We start from the raw sequence: 23566 nt of genomic DNA, 5'->3' as shown, positions 1-23566 counted from the left end.
GCAACTCGCCATTGCTCCATGCTGGGGCTCGTTTGGCGCGTGGAGGCATGGTCACCTGGAAAGATTCTGATGCACTCCACACCTGGCTGAGCTAACAGGAAGGGGATTTTTAAAATTCCCAGGGCATTTAAAGGGCGGGTCACCTTAGGCCAGGGCAGTAGAGTGCGAAATGATGAGCAGAGTGGCTGAACAGGCATTCTGGGATAACTCCGAATACTCTGGAGGCCAATTACATCGCTTTTGGTGGCCATGCTGGTGGAGCAGCGCTGCATCACCAGCGCTGCAACTGTTATTCCCCAGGCAGAGCAGGAGTACAGCCAGCGCTGCAGCCAGGGAGATGCAACACTGTATGTGCCGTGCAAGTGTGGACGATAAGTTGCAGCGCTGTAAACCCACCAGCAGCGCTGCAACTCTCCAGTGCAGCCAAGCCCCCTGCCTTTGTAGCCCAGGCAAAGTTTCTCTCTCCTGCTGGTGTGTACATGCTACGCTGTCCTCTACTCTGCTTGTTAGCTTGCTAGCATTGCTTACTTTCTAATTAAATAGCCCTTCATTGTCTATGCCTGCCTGCGGCCCAATTAGCACACAGCTGTGGCCCAACTGCGTGCTAAAAACAATTCAAAATTTGCCGCTCTGATCTGAAAGGGGGTGGGGCTGGCTGAGGAGGAGACAGCATCTGGCAGCCTGCTGGAGTGCTTCTGCCAGCCGGGGAGGGGTGGCGGTGGTGGTGAAGGAGAGTGGGTCTCTGGGCAGTTTTGTGGGGAGGGGGATTCTCTGGGCAGTGAGGGGCTAGGAGCGCTGAGAACTAGGGGTTTGTGGGGGTGCCACCGCACTCCCAGGTTTTAGGCCATGCTCTGTGGAGGAGTCTCTGGGCAGAGGGTGCTGGGCAGAGAGGACTGTGGGAGGTTTGGCAGAGCATGGTGGTTCTCAGCCTGTGACCCACAATGATAAATAGGTTGAGAACCACTGGTCTAGGTAGACTGGCCTTGTGCACTGCTTGCCAAAACCATTAGACCATCATTCGATCACATATCCACAACTCGTACTCAGCCTGCGCAGCCCGCACACAAGTGTGTTAACAAGTGTGAGGCACTAGTTTTCCAGTGATGTCTCACGTGCCACCTTTTAGCTACAGATCATGACACCAGTGTGTTAGCTGCAGTGAGTCTGTCTGGCCTCCAAGAGGTGCCCCCCACAGGGAGAGCACTGGCTGAATCTCCCTTGTCGGCCCCCAGGCAGAGGGGAGGGGACAAGAGCTCATGCTCTGGGGCACTGAAAGACAGGCAGGGGTGGAGGTTGCAGGGGGGCAGCAGGCCTGGGGTGGCCTCCCTTATTCTGCCCCTAGTCCTTCCTCTTTGCCAGGGCCCCCATAGGGTGAGCAGGGGGAGAGGATTCAGAGAGGTCCCTGGCTTTTACCTGAGTCCTGGCAAACGGGGATCCCTGTGCCTGCTCACAGCGCGGCCAGGTGCCTGAGTCCCTGCGGGGTGGGGCAGGGTAAGCGAAAAAGGGTGTCAATTTCTCTGTCTTTGCCGAGGAGCCAGTTAGATTTTAAAGCTGAGGCATGCTGGTAGGGGAAGTGTGATAGGCAATACCCCTTTGACGGAGTCTGGACAGCGTTAGCTCACGGACTGAACACTAGCGTTTTTTCAGGGCAGTGTTTAACTTCAACAGGATTTCTCAAACCTGGACACTGGGTTATTCTTAACCAACCTACTTACCCAGAACCATGTCAGTGCAATCGACAGATCGTTCACCACGCAAGGGTAGACACAACCACTGGTATAGGTGTGTACGACACACAATACAGTCTGGCCAGCAATTATCACAGACTAGGGCTGAGGCTCAAAAGTTACTCCAAGGACCAATGTAATTACCAAGATTTCTTATTACACTGACTTATGATCAACTCTCAGCTCTTCAGTACCGAGCTGGCTCCTCACACCTCCAAGGTGCCCTTGTCTTTAAGACACTTTGACAAGCGTGGGCCCTGCAGTTTGAATGGACAAGTTCAGACTAGCAAAAGCAATTGCTTCAAGTCATTGATTTCAGTCTCTCTTAGCCCTGCTCAGCACTACCAGTTTAGGTTGAATTTAGCAGCGCTAAATCAATTCAATCCTGCACTCGTCCACACGACAAAGCCATTTTCGATGACTCTTAAAATCGATTTCTGTGCTCCTCCCAGACGAGGGGATTAGCGCTGGCACTCACAGTGCGACGCTCCAGAAGTCGATGCTAGCCTCGGTACTGTGGATGCACTCTGCCAGCTTAATGTGTTTAGTGGGGACACACACAATCGACTGTATCAAATCGATTTCTATAAAATTGACCTAACTTTGTAGTCTAGACATACTCTTAGGCCGATTTGTTTGGATGTATAAAGGAGTTAAAGTGGAAACTCTGGTTACTTGGTGTCACGGAGTCCCTGGGCGATGCTCTGGAACTGCTCCCCACCAAGCCAGTCAGGACTTTGGGGAGCCTCCTCTCCCTTGGAGCAGACTTGTTCAGGGCAAGAAGCTCACATGGCTTCACCTCCTGGGTCTCTCCTTGGACCATTCAGCATCCTCTGCCCCTCCGTGCGCTTCCCACAGCGAGCCCACCCAGGCGGGGTCCTGGGGAAGCCACAGGGTCCTGCACCCCCACTTTGCAGTCAGATGTGACTCTCAGCCAGCCAGTAAAACAGAGGTTTATTTAGACGACAGGAACACAGTCCAAAACAGGTCTTGCTGGTACAGACAACAGGACCCCCTTTAGTTAGGTCCATCTGAGGCCCCCAGGGAGGCCACAGCCCCGCTGGGAGGCCCGAGCCTTGGGGCTCCCCTCCATTTTCCAGCCAGCTTCCAAAAAACTGCCAAAACCCCTCCATGGCCAGGAACCCCCTCAGTGCCATGTCTGAACGCTTCCTCACAGTAGTTTATGGGGGAATTAGGAATACAGGAACTGCCAGATGAAGCAGATCCTGCTGTCTTTAGATGTTCAGCTGTGTGTGTGTGTGCTCTCTGCGTACCGGCCCAGCTTTGTGCAAATATCTGGCACAGCAGACCTTGATTTAACCGCCCAATGACCACAAGATCCGTTAAGGTACGAAGGCACCCGGCCAGGTTTATTGTTGACAGAGCACGGTTCTAGCTCCCCAGATCAATGTCTAGTTACACTAGCACATGTATGCCTGTAACAATGGATGCAGCTCATGAATGGGGGGGCTTTCCATTCCTGCCTAGTCCGGACAGAGACACTCCTTTTGAGACTCCATTTAATATACCAGTACAAGTTACGTGGTGCCCCTCTGACAGGGTTAGTTACTCTTCCCTGATGTGGGTTGCTACCACCTATTACTTTGTACATGTTGGTTCGATCAAAACATCTCTATCCATTATACTGTCATCCTGACCTTCCCTTTAGGAGGGATCCGTGCATTCTCGCTACTTTCAGGAGTGTGTTTATACCATACTTGGTATCGGGGTGTTCTGGTACCACCCTTCTGGAATGTGTTTGAGTCTGTGCCCAGCACTTCTTGGAATGTGTGTTTCTGCAGTATCAGCCCTGTTCTTGCCAGATTCTGTGAGCAGGGTCTGCCTCTCGTTCATGTACTTTAGCCCAGGCCTCAGCCCTCACAGCGGGCCTCTGCTACAAGGGCTTATGTCTCAGGCTCTCTTTCTACTCCACCCACTAGCCCTGTGTGTCAGAGTGGCTGGGCCCTGCTGGTCAGAGGAAGGTGGTGGGCTGTTATGGAGCAACAAGCCAGGCAATGTTGGTGATGGGATGTTGGATGAGATTAGATCTGAGCTACTGCAGAGAATTCTTTCCTGAGTGCTGGCTGGTGAGTCTTGCCCACATGCTCAGGGTTTAGCTGATCGCCATATTTGGGGTCGGGAAGGAATTTTCCTCCTGAGGCAGATTGGCAGAGGCCCTGGAGGTTTTTCGCCTTCCCCTGCAGTGTGGGGCATGGGTCACTTGCTGGTGGATCCTCTGCAGCTTGAAGTCTTCAGACCACAACTGGAAGACTTCAATAACTCAGGCATAGGTTAGGGGTTTCTTATAGAAGTGGATGGGTAGGGTTCTGTGGCCTGCTTTGTGCAGGGGGTCGGACTAGATGATCACATTGGTCCCTTCTGACCCTAGAATCTATGAATCTATGAATGTTCTTTCTAAACCCTGGCAGCCAGTGGCTGGCTTACGGCCTGAAATGAGGGTTTGTGCCTGACCATACTGAATGTAACCCTGGATATTTTCATTAACCACAGAAATACTTCAGCCTTTCTTTGAATCCTACGAAGGTCTTGGCTTCAGTGCTATCTTGTGGCAGTGAGTTCCACAGGTTAGCTATGTGGAGTGCAACTAAACATTTCCTTGCATCGGTTGTAATTATTATTATTGCACCCATGTGTGGTGTCCACAGGCCCGTCTGCACCTGACTCAGTGGCTCCCACAGGAGTTGGGTGTGGGTGACTCTTGGAGCCTGTGTTTGCGATCAGTTTGGATGTGCAATTGCCCACCTGCTCAGCACACACAGTCACCACAGTTGTGAGTGCATATAGGAAGATTTCACCTGGCAGCCTATGGACACAGACACCTGCAGCATGTACACACACACCCTCTCTCTCTCCTGGGGACTGTCCAGGGAAATGTTTGAATGCTTTGTTCATGCAGCAACCTGTGCTGCTGGTTGAGCTGCAATTCTCAGGGCCCGCACCTTTGAACAAACCTAGTTAAAACTATCCTCAGTCAGTGCCAGGTTCTGCCCCACCCATGTTAGTTGTGAGCTATTTATTGCTGGGGGTGTGTGGGACACCTCCCCACGGTGTCAGGAACACAGCTGCTCTCTGGGAGGAACCATGCACAGTTGGGCCAGCCTGGGGGGAGGGAGGAAGGAGATGGACGCAGGGGACCTGTGCTTGCTCCAGATCCAGAGGGACTGGAGTCCAGGGAGAGGCTGGTGGCCATGCCACTTCCCTGAAACACAGGCCTATCTGGGCTCAGGTGAAAAGAAAATACGGGGTGTGAGGATGGGACCGATTTGAGTCCCAGACTCTAGAGGGGAGGAGGCTGCTGGCCTGGATCGTGTCCTTCACCCTGTTTGTTCTCCCTCCCTGCAGCCAGGAAGCTGAAAGGCACAAAGCACATTAAAGCCTCCCACACAGGCATGTGAGCGCGTGGGTGGGAATGAAGGGTGGTGCTAGGGCTGCTTCTTGTACATGGGAGATCCCAGGAGCCCTGCTGAGCTGCTGTGCCTGGGGCCGAGGTCTGTAAACGGGGCTGGGATACTTCTGGGGGAGCCGGGTTGTGGTTTCAGATGTTGATGGAGCTGGTCCGAGACTCTTCCCCGACCGAGTGCTGTAGAATAAACCCGCTGAGTGTCGTTCCCTTTCCATCGAGCTAGGACTCTGCTAGTAAAGCATTGGACTGCCTGTCTCCAGCCCTCCATCCCCAGGGGTCCCAACACCTAAAGATTAGCCCTGCGCCACATCAGCTGCGTTACATGGATTTTCTTGGAGCTGAAGTAGAATCCCAGGCTCCAGCCTCCTGCGGTCTCCCAGCGTGTCCCGTTGCTGCTCACGCTGTGGCATGCCCAGGGTGAGGAGCTAGGCCAGGGGTGGCCAACCTGAGCCGGAGAAGGAGCCAGAATTTACCAATGTTACAGTAACACGTTAGCAGCCCCCAGTCAGCTCCTTCTGCCTCGATCAGCTGTTTTGTGATGTGCAGGAGGCTCAGGGGGGAGGAGGAGGAGTGAGGGCTCGTCAGGCTCTGGGGAAGGGGCAGGGGCCTTGGGGGACGGGGTGGAGTGGGGCTGGGGCCAGGGGTTGAGCAGTGAGCACATCCTGACACATTGGAAAGTTGGTGCCTGTAGCTCCAGCCCCAGAGTCGGTGCCTAAACAAGGAGCCACATATTAACCTCTGAAGAGCCACATGCGGCTCTGGTGCCCCGGGTTGGCCACCCCTGCGGTAGAGGCACCCAGCTGTCAGGGCTTGGTCAATATCCACCCCTGTACCTTTCAGGGAGTGGCATGTGGTTCTGGGGAGCCCTGTCCCCTCCACCCCAGCAGCCTGTTCTCTCTGCCCAGCTTGGAGGGCATGAGCAAAGCCTTGGGCCCAAACCACTGCTGACGGTTGCCTGTTTGGCTGCTGGACCCCTGACCTGGGGCTGGACCGCTCTGCTGGGCCCATCCTCTGGGGCCCGGTGCACAGGGTCTCAGGAGATAACCAGGGTGCTCTGCCGCTGGGGGGCATTTTCCTTCCCCCTCCACCCCCAGCAGCCCTGGTGACATACAGCCCAGAAATGAGGCTCAGCACAATGAAGATCCAGTTCACAGGAAGAGCCTTGGCTTCCCTGTGCCACTGGGCAGCTCCTGCCCTTTGCCTGCTCTCCCCAGGTGACCGCGCAAGGCTTGGCTGGGCAGGGTGGATACCTGGGGCCACTTACAGTGGAATGGAATTAGCTGGGAGTCAGACTCTGACAAGTCTGGACAGGCCACCTGGGAGCCGTCCCCTCCCTGTGCTGCGCCAGCCCTGCTTGCCTAACAGCTTAAATCTGCCCTGCCTCGGCCCGGAGGATCCAGACTCGGCATCACAGCACCATGAAGTCAGCTGGCGTCGTGCTCCTTGTGGCCCTGCTCTCACTGTGGGCCAAGCTGCCTGCTGCGTCTGGTGGAGACACGTCGACTGCAGCGCCTGGTGAGTGCTGAGAACAGGCCCTGCCACGCCAGCGGACAGGTGGCGGCCCCTTGGGGCGTTCAGCCCTGGGACGAACTCCCTTCTGTGGAGGATGGGAGTGGCGATGGGGGCTGGATTGCCGTGGGAGCTGCCCACCCATGCGCTGTGGAGGACATGGGGCAGACGGTGGATGTGCCGGGGGGGGCAGTGCCTAGCCAAACCAGCCCTGAGACCCATCTGGGGATCCCCCCCCGGGCTCAGCCCACTGTCCCTGTGCAGGGTGGAGTTGTGGATCTCTGCAGCCCCCTGGTCAGCACACGCTGACCCGTCTGTCTTTGCAGCTAAGGATGGTTTCTGCTACAAGGTGGCCCCGGTGGGCGGTGTGTTTGATGGGGAGAACTGTGCTGCCTGCCTGGGGAACAACTCCTGCTCCACCTGCTGCACCGACGCCGACTGCCCCGGCAGTGAGAAGTGCTGCCCGGACGAGTGTGGCTACACCTGCCAGATGCCAGTGACAGGTACGGGGGGTCCTGGCCCCTGCACCCCCTAGCTGGGAATGAGCCTGTCCCCTCAGGAACAGCCGGGGGCTGCACCGGTCCCCCAGAGCAGAGTGCCCGGCCCGACGGCAGAGATGGCACTGGGTGCTCAGTTTCCATAGGGAGGCTGCTGCAAGGCGGGGTGCAGTGGCCTCCTCCTCCTCCAAGCACAGGGAGCTGGGCTGAGACTGTGTGACCCCTCCACCCCTGCCTAGGGGAGCCCTGAGTCCATCATCCTCACGCCCTGCCCCAGGACCTGGTCCCATGGCAAAGCCTGCAGGGCCTCTCGCTCTCACATGCCGCCGCTGAGGGAACGCGCTGACAGGTGCACTGGTGCAGGCAGAGCGCAGCGCGGGGTGGCGGGGAGGGGGATGGTGGTGGCAGCTGTGGTGCTGGCCCTTGTGCAGGCAGGGCTCAGCTGGAGGATGCCCCCCACCCCAGTCCTTTGGAGTGGCTCAGAGCACGACCGGATGGCAGCGCAGCTAATGCACGGGCCAGGAATTGTGTCCCTAACCTCTGTTTGCCAGAAGCTGGGAAGGGGCCACAGGGGATGGATCACTTGGTGATTCCCTGTTCTGATCACTCCCTCTGGAGCACCTGGCATTGGCCACTGTCGGAAGACAGGACACTGGGCTAGATGGACCCTTGGTCTGACCCAGTCTGGCCGTTCTTATGTACCCGAGCCCTGCTGCACTCGTCTCCAGCATTGCTCCCCACAGTCAGTCCCCTGTGTAGACGTGCTGGAGGCACTGGCCGCTAGCTGTGCAGAGGGAGACTGGAGCTGGGCTTGCCCCATGATTCGGAGCTGGGGAGCCTCCCAAGTCTGAGTGCTTTATGGGGGTAAATCTCAGATGTTTCTCTGCAGCTGTAGGTCCGTGGCCACTGGGCCGTTCTGAGGCGAGGTGCTCTCTGGGTGCAGGGGCCTCGTGCTGCCTCCCCATAGTCAAGGCTGCGTCTGATCCCTCCTTGCTCCCAGGGGTGGGAAGTCCAATGGTTCCCAGTCACTCATTCATCGGGGAGTGGCCTGTGGGGTGAAGCTTATGCCCGGGAAGCAACTTCTCCTCTGAGAAGCTGTGGTCCCTCCCCAGCAGGGACGAGCCCGTCCGACGGGTCCAGCTACCTACTGATTAACTTGCTCCAGCTCTTGGCTGGGCGGATGCTGCCCTCTGCATGGGCTCCCTGGCGAATGGGCCGGACATTAGCAATGCGCCCACTGCCATGCCGGGTGTAACGCTCACCCCAGCAGTGGGCACGGCTCCGGCTTCCCAGCACATCACCCCTTTGCACTAATGGGCAGACACACCACTGCAGCCAGCCCGTGCCTGTGGGGCTGGCCCTGACCCTTGGCAGGAGGCCTGGGGTAGCCGAGCTCGCATTGGGGGAAAGATGGGTCTGATGCCAGGTATGATTGTGCCCATGTGCATGGTGCCAGGTGACTGGACGAGGAGCGTGTGCAATAGAACTGCCCTGCTGCCCACCACCCCCACCCCACTTCACAGGCCCCTCTGAGCGCAGAGGCAGTTGGATCGTCCCCGTCTCCCTCTCACAGCCCCCCCTTTGCTTCGCAGATCTCTGCCACCTGCCGTCTGTGTGCGGCTCTTGTAAGGCCAGGTTCCCGCGCTTCTTCTACAACTGGTCCAGCCAGGCCTGTGAGGAGTTTGTGTACGGCGGCTGCGGCGGCAACAAGAACAACTTTGAGACGAAGGAGGAATGTCTGCAGGCCTGCAGGACGCCTGGTAAATGGAGCGTGCAGCCCAGGGCTGGCTTGGGACCTGGGCCTCTCAGGGCAGGACTCAGTGCCCAGGATGCCAGCAGGCCTCCAAGTCTGGGAGGGAGGGGGAGCCGCTGGGAAGGAGAGGTGCCGTGGGCACGCCCTGGGCCTGACCCCACTGCCTTTCTGTTGCAGGCACTGCCTAGCCCTCGCCGGCATGGGGGAGCCGAAGAGGAAGCTGCTGTTCCTGCCTGGTGACCGACTTCCTGGGAACAATTTCTGTCCCTTTCTGCAGGAAACGACTCTCCCTGCCTGGGGAGCCCAGACCTTGCTGCCCCGGAGAGTGCAGCAGGGTTTGCCTGGAGGCAGTTGCATAGTCTCCCAGGTGCAGAGCCAGCCCCTGCGGCCCCCAAGCTGGCCCCAGCCCCATTACCATTCTGCAGCTAGGGACGTGTGTGCTGTCACAGAGCCAGGCAGGGGCTGCTAGCATAGCCCAGGCTTGCCTGACTGATAGCACCCACCACGCTGCCCTGCACAAATGCCCCTTTTCCCGGGACCTCGCAGGGCTCTGTGGGGTTAAATACAAGGACTGACTCTTTTCAAACAGAAGTAGGTCATGTCACTCCCACCCTTCGGAAGGGAGGGAGCTGTGCATGCACCTCTGGCTGGAGTGCAGACTCTGCCACCGCTTCCATACTGGAGGGGGCTGGGGGGCACTTGGACTCCAGGGCACATTGGGTGGTGGGAGTGCAGAGCTCTAGGGAGTGTATAGGCAACAGGGCCCCCTGCGAAGGCCCCACCATGATCCTCTTCCTCCCTGCCTGCTGCTCTGCACCTTCACTACAGTGATTCTCATGCCAGCATGTGCTTTCCTTGAAGTACCAGCTCCTGGAGTCAGGGGAGCACAAGAATCTCAGCTTCATTTAAAACAATGGCTGTGCAGAAAAGCCTGAAATCATAGCCAGGGCATGAACAACAGCCCCTACGGCAAAGAACAAGGCTCAGCGCTTACTACTTTGGACAATCTCACGAGTTTCTAGTTCTGTTGGCTGGCAACCCTGCCACTCTCCAGTCTCATCCTTCGTGTCAGAAGCACCCATTTTTATCTGCTGGGCCTGCTGTGTTCACCCACCCAGCTACAGGAAGAGGCAACCTGGTTAAGCTAAGCCACTGGGCTGGCAGCCAGAAGACTTGGGTTCTAATCTCTGCCCTGGGACTCTGGGCAGGTGTGACGAAGTGGGACTGGTTTTAATGTCTCCTCTGAATACTGTGTGGGGGCCTCAGTTCCTGGCCAACCCTCTGGCAACTAATGGCCAGGCCCTCCCCCTGCAAGGGGATGCTAAAGGTGTTGGAGACAGAGAGAACAGGTGACCTCCTGGCCTGGGAAAGAGAGACACAGCCCAGAGAGGAGGGGCTGGGGTGCGGGTTGGTAGTTTGGAAGCTGACTGGGAAATGGAGGGGAGCCCCAAGGAGGCTTGGGCCTCCCAAAGGGGCGGTGGCCTCCCTGGGGCCCCAGATGGACCTAACTAAGGGGGGTCTTGTTGTCTGTACTGGCAAGACCTGTTTTGGACTGTGTTCCTGTCATCAAAATAAATCTCTGTTTCACTGGCTGGCTGAGAGTCACGTCTGACTGTGAAGTGGGGATGCAGGACCCTGCCTGGACGGACTCGCTGTGGGAAGTGCATGGAGGGGCATATGCTGAATGCTCCAAGGAGAGACCCAGGAGGTGAAGCTGTGTGAGCTTCTTGCCCAGAAGACAGTCTGCTCCAAGGGAGAAGAGGCTCCCCAAAGTCCTGACTGGCTTTGTGGGGAGCTGGTCCAGAGCAGCACCTGGGGACTCTGTGACAGCAGGTCTCTGTGCTTCTATTTCCCTGCCACCCTTGTCTTGCCTGGGTGGGCGGAGTGTGAGCTCCCTGGGTCAGGGGCTGTCTCTTATGTATTTGCACAGCATTTGGCACAAGGGGCCTGAGCCCAGGGGGAACCTTTGCCTTCCACTATAATAAAAATAAACTGTCATCCCTCTAGACGGGGTCTGGTGCCTTATCACTGAAGTAGCACTAGCAAGTATTTCTAGAGGTGCAAGGGCATTATCACCCCAGAATGCTCAGCTCCAGCACAAAAACTCTCCTTGAAAAGGGTTACTGCAAGTATGCTGCCATGCCTGTCACCAAGCCCCCACCAGAGCTGGCCAGGGAGCAGCCAGGAGACCCCATCCCAGTAGAAGGAGTTGATGTGTTCTAAATTGGGGCATCACCCACAGAGGGGTCTTATAGCAGCAAACAGAGATGCTGCCAAATTCACAGCTCAGGATGCGACCCGGAGCCCGAGCCCGAGCCCGAGCCCGAGCCCGAGCCCGAGCCTGCCCCAGCCCCGCAAACCTGGGTAGGGCCTCAGGAGATGAATTTAAAGGCTCTGGCTCCACCCCTCCCCTGGGAGAGTCCACTCAGACAGGCTGGTGGAACCAGCTTGCCAGGCAATGGCAATGAGGAAACCAAATCAACACCCCCCCTCCCCTGAGGTGGCAGGTCTGTTCTGCTTCCACTCACAAGAATCCAGCCCATTCTGGGCCTGGCTTCTCATTAGCAGAGCAGACAGCCATGCACACAAAGCCAGAGCTCCCCTTCTGGACCCAAATGGACTCTTCTGATCTGTGATTGGTGAGGCTGGAGAAACAAACCCTATAAATAAAGGGGGGTTCCCCTTCCCTCCTTTGCTAGGGCTTCTGGTGGTGTGGGAGGGGCTGCTTTCCAGGCCCCGCTCTCTTGGGTGATGCTAGGATGTGTCTGGGGCTCCCAGGACAGGGTCTAGCAGCAGTTCTGGGGGATTTGCTTGTAGGGAGTGAGGCCTGAGCCCAGGGCTCAGTAGAACTGGCTGGTTCAAACACATGGGCCAAAGGGAGGTCTCTTCTGGGAGCTTTAGAAGGGACTTGGGAACACATGGAAACGGGTCATGCCTGGAGTTTGGGTTCTGTGCAGGGCAGCCATGTCAGCTGTGCCATTCTGCTGAAACATGTCCCCAGCTCTGTCCCTTTGCTGATCTCCCTGCCTGTCCCCCCTTTCAGGGCTTGCTCCGAGGCTGGAGCTTAGCTCAGCCCTGCTAGGCAGGGGGTTAGGTTTTGTGATGGTCAGGGGTTGGGGTTTCACAGCTGTGAGCTGGGATCCTATCCCAATGGCAAGTGAAACCACAACAGCCTCCTAAAGCACCTGAGGGCAACTACTCACAGCCTAGAGAACTGGGGAGATGGCCAGGCAATGGGCTGAGAGGCATGGTGGGAGTGCAGATGCCCTAGAAGGGGCAGTGATGAGGGGAGAATAGGGGCAGTTTTTCAGAAGATTTCTGGTGGGGGGACATGGAGAGCATTGCCTGCCTCACAGAGCAGCATGAGAAAAACGACGCAATTATTGCTTTCCTAACGATTGTCTCCCTAGTGGGGTGGGGGAATGAAAAATAATGGAGCCTACAGCCCTAGTTAAGTCTGGAGGGGACAACTGCCCCCCTTGCCCATAGCAACTGATGTCCCTGGAGGATAACCCCTTTGTCCTTAGACTGCTGCTGGGTTGTTTTAGGGCAACTGAGTGCTGCTGCCTGGCCTGATGCTTCCTGGGGAGCTCAGGACTCGGGGGGCCCTGTGGGCAGCCCCCAGCAAAGGTCCGTTGCCTTTGTTTGTCTACTTGGGCTCGGTCTGTTTTATAACCATGGTGGCTCAGCTCTGACACCGCCTGATGCCCAAGCTGGGGAGCCGAGGGGACGAGGACCAGGAGCGGGAAGCTGAGCTGGAGCAGAGCTGCAGTGCGTGCCTGGGTTCTGGGGGGAGAGTGCTCTGCTCCCACCTGGCTACGGGGGCAGGACAGGAGGCACTTGGGGGCAGAGCCAGCAAGTGGCTTGCCTTCAGTCTGCATAACAGCTCCCAGGGCAGGACTCCTCCCGTGCCTGCACCCCTGTGCCCTGTTTTCCCGCGCCTCAGCAGAGACGCTGGATGGCAGAAGCTCTGCTGAGGTGGCAGCAGGCATGAGGCTGCGTCTCTGCCCCAGGGGCTGGCGTCGGGCCTGCAGGTGGCTCCGCTCTGTGGTTCCAACAAGGCGGATTTGAGGAAATCTGGCACCTTCTCCGCTGCGCCCCCAAAGGGAACCGATGGGCGGGCTCACGGCTAGAAAGCCTCGCTCAGCAGGGAACACAGGACTCGGGCCTGGGCACTGGCACTTGAGTTTATTGCTGGGGAGTCTGTAGTGGTCTGGAGGTTACATTGGCAGAGCAGGCAGGAGAGGGCAGGGCCAGTGAAGGGATTCTAACGATGGGCTGTCCCGTGATAAAGGTGCGGCTTCCTTTCAGCTCGTTATACAGCATCTGAAACACAAACAAGCTGAATGCTCACAGCACAGGTGGGCTCCGGGGCACATTTCTCCAAGCTTTGGGCACAGACTTACCCCTTTCCCTGCCCCACATTCTGCTGAACACCCCATTTCCCCCAAAAGCTCCTGGGGACCCTGTCCTGGCCCCATTCCAGCTCTGGGGGGAGGGGGACCCACGGGTTGGGGGAGCGTCAGGCTCTGCACCAGCCTATGCCCAGTTTCCCTGTCCCATAGGAGAACTGGGAAGCAGCCAGGTCCCTGGTCCTTCCCTGATGAAGCAGGGCCTACACCGGCCCAGTTGGGTGGGGTGTGCCACCCCCAGCTGCTGGCACAGATCGCTGCGCCAGCCTCACTCCTATCCAGGGGCACCAGGCCCTGCTTCATCAGGGAAGGACCAGGGACCTGGCTGCTTCCCAGCTCTCCTATGGGACAGGGAAACTGGACATAGGCTGGTGCAGAGCCTGACGGCTGGGACCTTCTCCCGCCCAGCCCCCATCCTGCATCAGCCTGTGGCTAATCAACCCTTTCCCCTTCTCCTGCATCCCCTGCGACTGGAGTTACTGTGCCCTAGAGTTTAGCCGGAGGGACCCAATCTGCTGCTGGGGGGGCCCTTGGCACTTGGGGGCAGGAGGAGCAGTTTGCAATGGTCACTGGACTCCCTCCTCCAGCTGCTTCTCCCCATCCCAGCCCTGCCCCTTGCTCCCCGTTGCCTCCTCTACCACAATGCGCCCACGATGCTGAGGGCCCGTCCTGGCTCCGCTGGGACTGGCACCGGGGAGTGACGTCCTTAGCAAGGCCCAGCCAGCCAATCAGAACAAGGTTCTGGGCAGTCAGGGTCCCCAGCCAGATCCTAACCAACCCCTGGGTGCTGGGATCTGTGGGTGCTACCACGCGAGTAGGCCCACTCGCACCCGGGGCCACAAGCTCCCTAACACACCCCCGTACAAGGCCGTCTGGTCTCCTCCTGCTGCAGAGAAGCCTGGGACCTGCCCACCGGACCCAGCAAAGTGTCGACACGCAGCCCCCCTGGAGTGTGACGGTGACCATATGTGCCCTGAGAGGAAGAAGTGCTGCTTTAGGACATGTGCCATGCGCTGCATAGAACCAGAGGAAGGTACCAGTCATGCAGCCAATCACCGCACATGACTGGTACCTTCCTCTGGTTCTATGCAGGAGGGAGTCCAGTGACCATTGCAAACTGCTCCTCCTGCCCCCAAGTGCCAAGCGCCCCCCCATCAGCAGATTGGGTCCCTCCGGCTAATCTCTAGGGCACAGTAACTCCAGCCGCAGGGGATGCAGGAGAAGGGGAAAGGGTTGATTAGCCACAGGCTGATGCAGGATGGGGGCTGGGCGGGAGAAGGTCCCAGCCGGCAGGAGACTTTCACACTAAGAGGGAGGAGGTTAAGCTGTGAGAACTCTGCCAGGTTCAGGAAGGCCATTGGTGACCCGTGTCATGGCCTGAGCTGCAGGATGAATAGGGGTGTGCATGGGTGCACCCGGGGTGGCTCGCCGGTGGGCTCCCTCAGGCTCCTGATGGGAGTTAAGACGACACATAGGAGATGCACCCTCAAAGGGTCCTCTGCTGCTGCTGGCGACGCAACCCGTCTGCGTGGTGCCTGGACTCCTCCAGATGGGGCGAGCTGGCTCACCCTCATGGCTGGAGCTCCCCCTCCGAGCTGCACAGTGTCTGTGTCCATAAAACTTCCGACAGGCCCCCACGGTTCCCCCAGATCCTGTTGACTTCCCACTGCCGATCTCTGAAGGATCCGCCCAGACCCTGCCCGTGACGCTGGGAGGATCCACACCTCCCTGCTGGTGGCACAGCAGTCCAACAAACGCCATGGCAAAGAGGTGAGATGCCAGCGGACCCAGCTGTCGGTGCTGGGCAGGGCCAGTCTCACTCAGCTTCCCAGCCCTTGTTCTCACAGAAAAGCTCTTGGTGCATATGGCAGGGCAGGGAAGGAGGAATAATTTCACAATGTCTGGTGGTGGCGCCGAGAGGCCAGGGCCCTGTGGTGCTGGGCGCTGGCCACACATGGGCCCTGCCCCGAGAGCTCAGAGTCGGCGTGTGAGGCAGGGCTCAGCTCTGGAGACGCTAACACTGAGAGACTAAATTTACCTGCAAAGATCGGGGACGTGCAGACGTGACCACACCCATTACTGCAGCACTTCTGCCCCCTGGGACACTCCTCATCCTCCCTGCATCGCTCCACACAAATGCCTTTCCCTTGGGGCTCTGGACAAAGGCCGGGTCTCTCTGGAACACAGAACAGCCCCATGACATGGGCTCAGGCTCCGGCCCGCAGCATCTTGAGCTGGGAACCTCCCCATGGGAAGAGGACCCAGGAAAGCGAGAAGCAGTTTGAATAGAGACTCTGAGCCCCTGGGCCTGGGGGACAGCGGGATCATCCAGGGCTGGTTACTGGGGCTCGAGTCCTGTCCCTTCCCTGAGTGACCCTGACCCCTGCTCAGCTAGGGCCACATCCCCAGGCCCTGCATGGACGGGAGTGCCCGCATCTGGGGTAGGGCTGACCCGGCCTGAGCTTACCTCCAGTGATTGCTGTCATGCAGACGTGGCCACATCCATTGCTGCAGCACTTCTGTCCTCTGGGACACTGCACATCAGCAAAGCACAAATCCACGCACGGCCCAAAGCCCAGGGGACTCGGGCAGACGCCTGCAACACAGAGCGGCCACGTGCCCATGAGAAACCTGGCCTGCTGGACCCTAGCGACTCCAGGTGGGAACAGGGGACCTGAGGGAATTGGCCCAGCCAGGGTGACGGAAGGCCCCAGAGCGCTGCCCTCTGGGTGCCCGGGAGACCCTTAAAGGGGCCCTTCCACTTCAAAGCCCCAGGCCTTATCTTCAAAGTGCTCAGGGCCTGGGCCCTGCACATCCAACCAAGCCTAGAGCGCTGGGATGAGGCTGGGATGGAGCTGCCCTAGAAGGGTAAAGCTCGTCTAGGCGGGAGACAGAGCTGCTTCGGGGCTGGCCCCAGACTGGAACAAGCTCCCGCAGGAGCGAGGGGCCACCCAAATCTCCCCCCTGCCTGGGGCGCTGCTCCGACCAGCCTCTCCAGGATAAACACAAAGCAGCCTGAAACGACCAGAATAAATGAGCAACAACACCACAGCCAGCACAGACCGTCCCCTGCCCGGGGAGCAATCCAGCCATGGGACAGATGTCAGGCATGTCGCCTCCCGCACTCCAGGCATGAGGTGTCACGGAGTGTGGGTGCCAGGGCCCTGCACCCCTAATTCCTGCGATTCATCGGGAATCTCTGCCAGCCAGTAACACAGAAGGTTTATTAGATGACAGGAGCACAGTCCCAAGCAGGGCTTGTAGGTACAACCAGGACCCCTCAGCCAGGTCCCCAGAGGGTAGGAAGCTCATCCCTCAGCTTTGGGGTTCCCTCCACTTCCCCAGCCAGCTCCAAAACTAAAACTCTTCCAGCCGTCTCCTCCAGCCACCGCCCCCTGCTCCTCCTCCAGCCTTTGTCCAGTTTCCCCGGGGCAAAAGGTGTCACCTGACCCCAACCACCCTCCTGGCACAGGTTACAGGCTCAGGTATCATCGCCCTAGTATCCCATCACCAATGCAGACAGTCTCAATAAAACTCTCAGGCAACATTCCCAGGCCAATCTGCCCCTCTCCATCACGCCCTCTGTCACACAAGGGAAGGACAGAACCTGGCTGGGACAGAGCTTGACCTGAGCAGGAACGAGGGTCCTGGCCAGGAGAGAAACACCCCTGCCAGCCCAGCTTCGGCAGAGACACTGACCTCTGGGACAGGCGGGATCGGTCAGCGCTGACGGGCAGGGCAGGACGCTGAGGGCTAGACCGTCACATCAGCCCTGCATGGCCTGTGAGCAGTGACTGCACAGGGAAGCCTCCCTTGCCCACGCACAGCGATACCAAGGCTCCTTTCCCTGGCATGGGGACTCGCCCGAGTGGTGTCCCTTTGCATGCTGGTCTGTGGCCTGTGCAGGCCCAAACTCCATGCTGCCCCCTAGGCTCTAGGTCTAGCCTCACCTTGGGAGATGTCCTGGCAGACGCGGCCACAGCCATTGCTTCTACATCTTTGTCCTCTGGGACAATCCTCGTCAGCCCTGCACTCGTCCACACAGGCGCCCGTGGGGCCATCCCCAGACTTGTCCTCGCTCTCTGTAAGACAGCAGGGGGCCCGGACACCCGATCACAGAGGTGCGCAGAGTCCAGGGAAGCCGAGAGCCGGGGAAGGGAGCATGCCCATACCTGTGCGCACTGCCACGCATTCCCGGCGGCAACCCGTGTCGCAGCACTTCTCGTGTCTCTCGCACACGTGGTCGTCCAGGCACTGGTTTGAATGGCGCTGCCTCGGGTCGCTGCAGGCCTTTGCCCTGGGACAGGCACCGGGATGCTCTGTGGAGTGAGAGGGGATGAGAGAGGGACAATGAACCGTGGCAGGCGGGGGACCCTCCACATCAGCCTGTATTGAGAACCTTCAATGGGGAGGGTCCCAGCCAGACTCTCAGCCCCCTCCAGCCCAAGCTCACTCCTGGCTCCTGCACCCCCATCCACCCTGTCTCTGCTGCACTGCCCTGGCACAGGGTCCTTTCTCTCCCTGGACTGCCAGTCTGCCCCTGGACGAATGGGGCTGGTCCCTCTGGGGAGGTCTCTGCAGCCTAGCCGGTTACCTTTGTAGTGGGGGCCGCAGCGCATGGCGCAGCCGGCGAAGCAGCACTTCTCCTGCCTGGGGCAATCCCGGTCATGAGCGCAGGCGTCCTGCTCATTGCACGGCACCAGTGTTTGCCAAGGCTTCTGTTTTGGGCATGTGCCGGGTTTCTCTGATGAGAGAGGGGGGAAGGGCAGGTTTGGAGGCTGCTGGATAGAGGGTGCCACAGTGGGTAACCACCACACCTCCCTAGGGCAATTGCACAGCCAGCCAGGCCATCCTGCTGCACCCACCGGCCTCTCGGAGCTGCACTGGGGGATTCTTAGCGCTGCCTCTGCCGGCACCTGGCTCTCCAGCCTCGCCCTGGAGTCCAGAGGTCTGATGCACCGGGCTGCAGGTCCCCTCCCCACCACCCAGCCGTGCTCAGCAGCGGCACATCCTGACCCGGGGGTGCACAAAGCTGGGGAACAGCTGCTTAGCAGAGGTCTCCACATCTTGCGCCGGGCACCCCTGTGCTAGAGCGGGGGCTCCTGGCCCATCGGCGCGCTGCAAGCCCTGTGCTCTCTGGTCACACTGGAGCACAGGCAGCACCTGGCGTAGGGGTGGGGATGTCCTTGCACATGGCCGCTGGCCATCACAGCACTGAGCATTAACCCTTTGCATTAACTCTTTCCTGCTGGGGATGCTCTGGCGGGGCAAGGGAGCTCCAGTGGATGCTAACGGGGATGACAGCCCCATGCCCCAGCCCCTGCTGCTCTAGTTACCTCTCTCTGGGGCCTGGCATGTCCGGCCACACCCACTGTCACAGCACTTCTGGTCCCCCGCACACTCCTTGTCCTCTGCGCACGAGGACTTGCACCAGGGGGAACTGGATGTTATCCCGTCTGTCAGGGGGCAGATGCCGGGCTTCTCTGGAAAGCAGAAGGCAGAGGAGTGAGGGGGCTCACTGGGGTCTGTGTAACCCTCCCTACCAGATCCACTGGCTCTCCTGGGCCTAGAGCGAGCCAAGTCACTGAGCCCCACCGCTGAGACGACCACTCTCATCTGACTCGTCACTGGTTGTTCTGTCGTGATGTCACGTTCCCGACTGACTCGTCACTAGTCGTTCTGTCACGATGTCACGCTCCCCTCTGACTCGTCACGGGTTTTTCTGTCGTGATGTCATGTTCCCCTCTGACTCATCACTGGTCGTTCTGTCAGGATGTCACGTTCCTGACTGACTTGTCACTGGTCGTTCTGTCGTGATGTCACGCTCCCGATTGACTCGTCACTAGTCGTTCTGTCGTGATGTCAGTTATGGGATTACTTGTTTTTGCAGGCTGAGCCCTGGAATCCCTGGGCCCTGTCTCTCTGCACAGACATGGTGGCTCCGGGGCCCTATGCCTGGGATCTTGTCTGAGAGCCTTGGGCACATGCCAGGCTGGCATATCCCAGCCACCCCAACAAACCCGCAGGGACTGGCTCTGCTCTGTCTCTCCCCTGTAGCAGTAGCTGGGGGCTTCTTCCAGGATCAGCGTCTCACTGCCCTGCTGGGAGGCCGCACACGACCCCCGGCCTTGCCCAGGTGAGGGGCTGCCTGCAGGGCAATCTGAACTATGCCTCCTACCTTCAGAAGGGGCCAAGCACTCGTAGTCGCAGCCGCGCAGGCAGCACTTCTGGTCCCTGGGGCACTCGCCGTCCCCTTGGCATCTGGCTTCACAGTCATAGCTGAAGTAGAGCCCGTTGTGCACGGGGCAGAATCCAGGCTTTCCTGGGCAGACAGAGGCCAGGGGCAGTCATGGAGCTGGCAAGAGGGAGGCCAAGACAAGGCCAGGGGATGAGGGAGGGGTCTGAGCCCACCGGGGCAGGACTGAAGAAGGGAGCGTCCCTGGCCCAAGCTGCCTGTGATCAGGTGGAGGGGCTAGGTGCTAGGAGCCAGGTGCTGCCGACGTGGGGAGTGTGGGATGCTGGCCCACTGGCAGTGCCAGGGGGTCACTGGGACCCTGTGTGCCAGTCTCATTGCACCAGGCAGCCAGATGCCTGTGGGGAGGGGGATTCCCTGGGCCTGGTGGGGCTGGCGAGTCACCTCAGAGACAGAGAGCCCAGGTGGGTGGGTCCCCGGACAAAGGCACAAGGCTGCCAGGCAGGGCCTGGAGACGGCCATGGGGTGTGCCTGAGTCTGCACAGGCTGTCGCTGCCTGCCATGGCCCCAAACGTGGTGCATGGGACTGTCCTTCCCTGAGCGAGGGTGGTGCAGGTGTGGCCACAGCCACTATTGCAGCATTTCTGGCTCCCTACCGGCCCCACGGCTCCTTGTTCAGTGGCCTGGCAGACTGCCGGCTGGAGCACTGGGTGGCCCAAGGCAGTCAGACCCTGATGAGCCCTTACTGCCTCCATGTGGGGAGGGAGAGGAGACCTCAGGGAAATGGACCTGCTGGGACAGGCAGAGAGCAGAGGCTCTGTTGCAGGCCCAGCCTCTAGCCCCTGTTCCTGTTCACCCCCTGTGTGATCCTGTCAGTGTGTTCCCAGCACGAGCCAGTCGCTGCCATTCCCCCAGCACGGGCAGAGAAACTAACTGCTGCCCTGCACTGGGCACGCCTGGCGGCACCGATGGCTGCAGCATCGATGGCTGCAGCACCTCTCTGCTCCCGGGCAGTCCTGGTCACTGTGGCATCTCTGCCCACTGTGCCCCTCGGGGGCAGCTGGGCCAGGTGTGGGGGTCCCTGTTACATAGAACAGCCCCATGGCAGTGAGAACCCGGCTGGGCACAGAGCCACACCAGCTGTCGCCTCACAGCTCCTCAGGGAAGGGGGTGTCCCGAGGGAACTGGGCCAGACCAGGACTGAAGAAGGACCCCGGTGCCTGTCTCATCCCGCTAGCTCCGTGCGCTGTTCATCACACTTAGCCCCCTCATTATCCTTTCCCTTCCCTAAGCTCTGTGCCCGGTAGTGCCTGGTAACAATGGGCAAAGCCGGGATCTCCCTGCCCCCAGGTGCTGCCACATTCTAATACCCCTGCAGCTCCCTGGAGTAACCCTTTTCACCAACCAGGAGGGAGCTGCCGTTCCGGAGCCCAGCTCTGCCCCCCAGAAGGTGACTAGCTGAAGGCTGGGGCTGCGGGCGGCATTAGTACCAAACCAATGGGGGCGAGGGATGGGCACAGCTCGGATTCCTGCTGCCAATGGCACGGCGTGGGGTTTACCTTCGTCCTGCGCGGGGCACTCTGCATGGCACTGATGGCTGCAGCACATCTCTGCTCCCGGGCAGTCCCAATCACTGCGGCATCTCTGCCCACTGTGCCCCTCGGGGGCGGCTGGGCCAGCGCCGGGGTCCTCTGCAACACAGAGCAGTCACAGGGCAGTGATGCCCCATCCCGACAAACCCTAACGCTCCAGCTGGTATCGGGGGGACGAGGGGAATGGGGCTGACAAAAGACCCTGCTGTCTCCTCCATCCAGCACTGAGACCTTTCCATTCCCAGGATGGTATCTTAGGAGGAAAAGGCCTGGTTGCCTCTGTCCTCAGCCCCTGTCATAGGCACCCCACCCTCCCCATATACCGTCAGAGGCCTCTGCTCTCTGCCTGTCCCCACAGTCCCTCACTGCTCCGCCTCCTGGTGCCCTGGCCCAGCCAGTAACTCTGGGTACACCACACACAAAGGTCCCGGGCTCCAAGGAATCCCAGCCCCCGCACGGGGAAACCGGCCCTTGAGCCATCAGCCCCTGGGAGGGAGTGACGGGGTGGGCAGTGGTGCCCCTGGAGCAGCCCACACGGCACGTGCCGTCTCACCTGCCGTTGGGGAGGGCGGTGCACAGACGTAGCTGGAGCCCATCCTGCAGCACTTGTCTGTCTTGTGGCAGTCGCTGTCCTGCTGGCACAGCGTCAGGGGCGGCCCCTCGTCTCTGATTTTAAATGCTGGGCAAAGCCCCGGTTTCTCTGAAACACAGGCCGGGCGCATGGCGGTGAGGCCCAGCCCAGTTCCAGTGACTCCACGGGGGAATGGGGCGGCAGGCGGGGGATCCTTAGGGAAATAGGCCAGGCCAGGCCTGAAGGGTGGCCCAGAACCAGTCCCCTGGCCCGCTGCCGTGGCACCTTCCCTGGCCTCTCCTTGCCCTTCGCACTCCCAGAGGTTGCTCCCTCTCTGTCCTTTGACCCACGCCTGGCTTAGGCCCTGGCACATCCAGTCCTCTCCCCCCAGCCTCTCGCTGCCCCAGGTCCTGCCCTCAGCGGCCAGTTCCCTCTCTGCCTCAGTACACGTGCCCTCCGTGCAGCCAGCGCTCCCGCCCTGTCTGTCCTCACTCTTTGCTCCATCTTGGCCCCCAGTCCCATGTCCTCTGCCCCCTCGCCTCCAGTGCTCTGTGTCCCACGGCCCCATCCCTGGCCCCTGGGACTGAGCTCCCTGTGGGAACGATGGTCTGAGTCTGAGCCGCTAGCTGGGGAGTGGGGATCATTCAGGGCGTGTTTCTGTGGTGGGTCCTGGCCTTTCCCTGCGTGTCCCGGATGCCTCTGCCCTGGTCAGCAGTGAGCCAAGGGAGCCTTGCCTGTGTGGGGCCGGGCTCAGTGCAGTCAGAGAGGGCAGCAGACTCACCTTTCTGAGGGGCGAGGCAGGTGCGGCCACAGCTGAGGGGGCAGCACTTGGTGTCTCCTCTGCAATCGCTGTCCTGGGCGCAGGGGGATAGACAGGGCTCCTCGCTGGCTCCTGGGGCTCTGGCTGGGCACACGCCAGGTTTCACTGAGACAGAGCAGCCAAAGGGTGAGACACACAGTGTGGTGGGAAGGGAGGGGCTGGAGAAATCAGTGCCCACCTCCCTCAGAGCCCACCTCCTGCGCCCTCTGCCCTGGCCTGTCCCTCTGCTGGGAGCAGGGCTGCCCAGGACAGCGGAGTCCTGGCAGGGTCACCAGTCAGGGCAGTTCAGGAGCAAACTGCTGGGGTAGAGCATCTGCAGATAACTGCACACATGCGGATCAGCTCCCGCCAGCACCCCCGGCCGGGCATCACAGAGGGGGAGGCTAGGGGGACATAGCGTGAAAGTTCGGGACAGAGGGTGGGCGGGTAATAGGCGCCTATATAAGAAAAAGGCCCGAATATTGGGACTGTCCCTATAAAATGGGGACATCTGGTCACCTTAGGGGAGGCTTGCTGGGGATGGGGCCATTTTGCCAAGATGTTAAAAGGAGGCTTCCCTGGGCCATGCCACCTCTGTGTGCACCAGGTAACTCGCAACCCAAGCCCCAGCAGTAAGTGAGTCCCTGAGTGCCCAGTGGTATCAGTCTATGGCTAGGGACGCACCGGCAAACACACTGGGAAGGGGCAGAGCTAAGCCAGAGAGAACGAGTCTGTGGCTGGAGGACGCCCTGCAGGGAGCAACTGCAGACGCTCCCTCTGTTTAGTTTCTCCAGAAGGTTGAGGTGACTTGGTCACGGTCTGCAGCTGTCTGCACAGAGGGATCTGAGAGCAGTGCCTGGGAGCTGGGACCCCACATGTTCAGGCTAGAAGCAAGGAGCAGGGAGGGAACTGCTCCCCTAGAGGGATGGTAGGTTCTGTCACCTGGGAATTAGCTCAAGTCTGAACGTCTGCTCTAGCTCCACCAGGAGCTCTGGGCTGGGTGCAGGAGTCCCCGGGAGGGGGTCCCTGGCTGTGCTATGCAGGAGGGCAGATGGGTCCCTATGAGTCTGGGGCACAGCAAGGCCAGCT

The 23566-nt window shown here is 59.6% G+C and overlaps 3 protein-coding genes across 4 annotated transcripts in view; 1 reads left to right on the top strand and 2 right to left on the bottom strand.

Annotated features, from left to right (window-relative positions):
- Positions 1-23566, bottom strand: part of LOC127031020 (uncharacterized) — a 217037-nt gene that overhangs the window by 21366 nt on the left and 172105 nt on the right. The window lies entirely within an intron of this gene.
- Positions 6486-10501, top strand: SPINT4 (serine peptidase inhibitor, Kunitz type 4). Its single transcript, XM_050917758.1, has 4 exons — positions 6486-6666; positions 6987-7163; positions 8750-8917; positions 9088-10501. The coding sequence occupies exons 1-4, from the start codon at positions 6570-6572 to the stop codon at positions 9096-9098; spliced, it is 453 nt and encodes a 150-aa protein (XP_050773715.1). The 5' UTR covers positions 6486-6569; the 3' UTR covers positions 9099-10501.
- LOC127031000 (balbiani ring protein 3-like) overlaps positions 13151-23566 on the bottom strand; it is a 38521-nt gene continuing 28105 nt past the window's right edge. Inside the window, exons 10-20 of the mRNA XM_050917678.1 lie at positions 22460-22603; positions 21661-21807; positions 21075-21206; positions 19501-19644; positions 18659-18805; positions 17917-18066; positions 17495-17641; positions 17273-17404; positions 15790-15918; positions 15361-15498; positions 13151-13236 (exon numbers count right to left, since the gene is read on the bottom strand). Of these exons, the coding sequence (XP_050773635.1) occupies positions 13226-13236; positions 15361-15498; positions 15790-15918; positions 17273-17404; positions 17495-17641; positions 17917-18066; positions 18659-18805; positions 19501-19644; positions 21075-21206; positions 21661-21807; positions 22460-22603 (1421 nt within the window). The 3' untranslated portion in view covers positions 13151-13225. The remainder of the gene's footprint in view (positions 13237-15360; positions 15499-15789; positions 15919-17272; positions 17405-17494; positions 17642-17916; positions 18067-18658; positions 18806-19500; positions 19645-21074; positions 21207-21660; positions 21808-22459; positions 22604-23566) is intronic.

The sequence above is a fragment of the Gopherus flavomarginatus genome, chromosome 11 (genome assembly GCF_025201925.1).
Source record: "Gopherus flavomarginatus isolate rGopFla2 chromosome 11, rGopFla2.mat.asm, whole genome shotgun sequence".
Taxonomy (NCBI): domain Eukaryota; kingdom Metazoa; phylum Chordata; order Testudines; family Testudinidae; genus Gopherus; species Gopherus flavomarginatus.
This window is presented reverse-complemented; position numbering and strand designations above follow the sequence as displayed.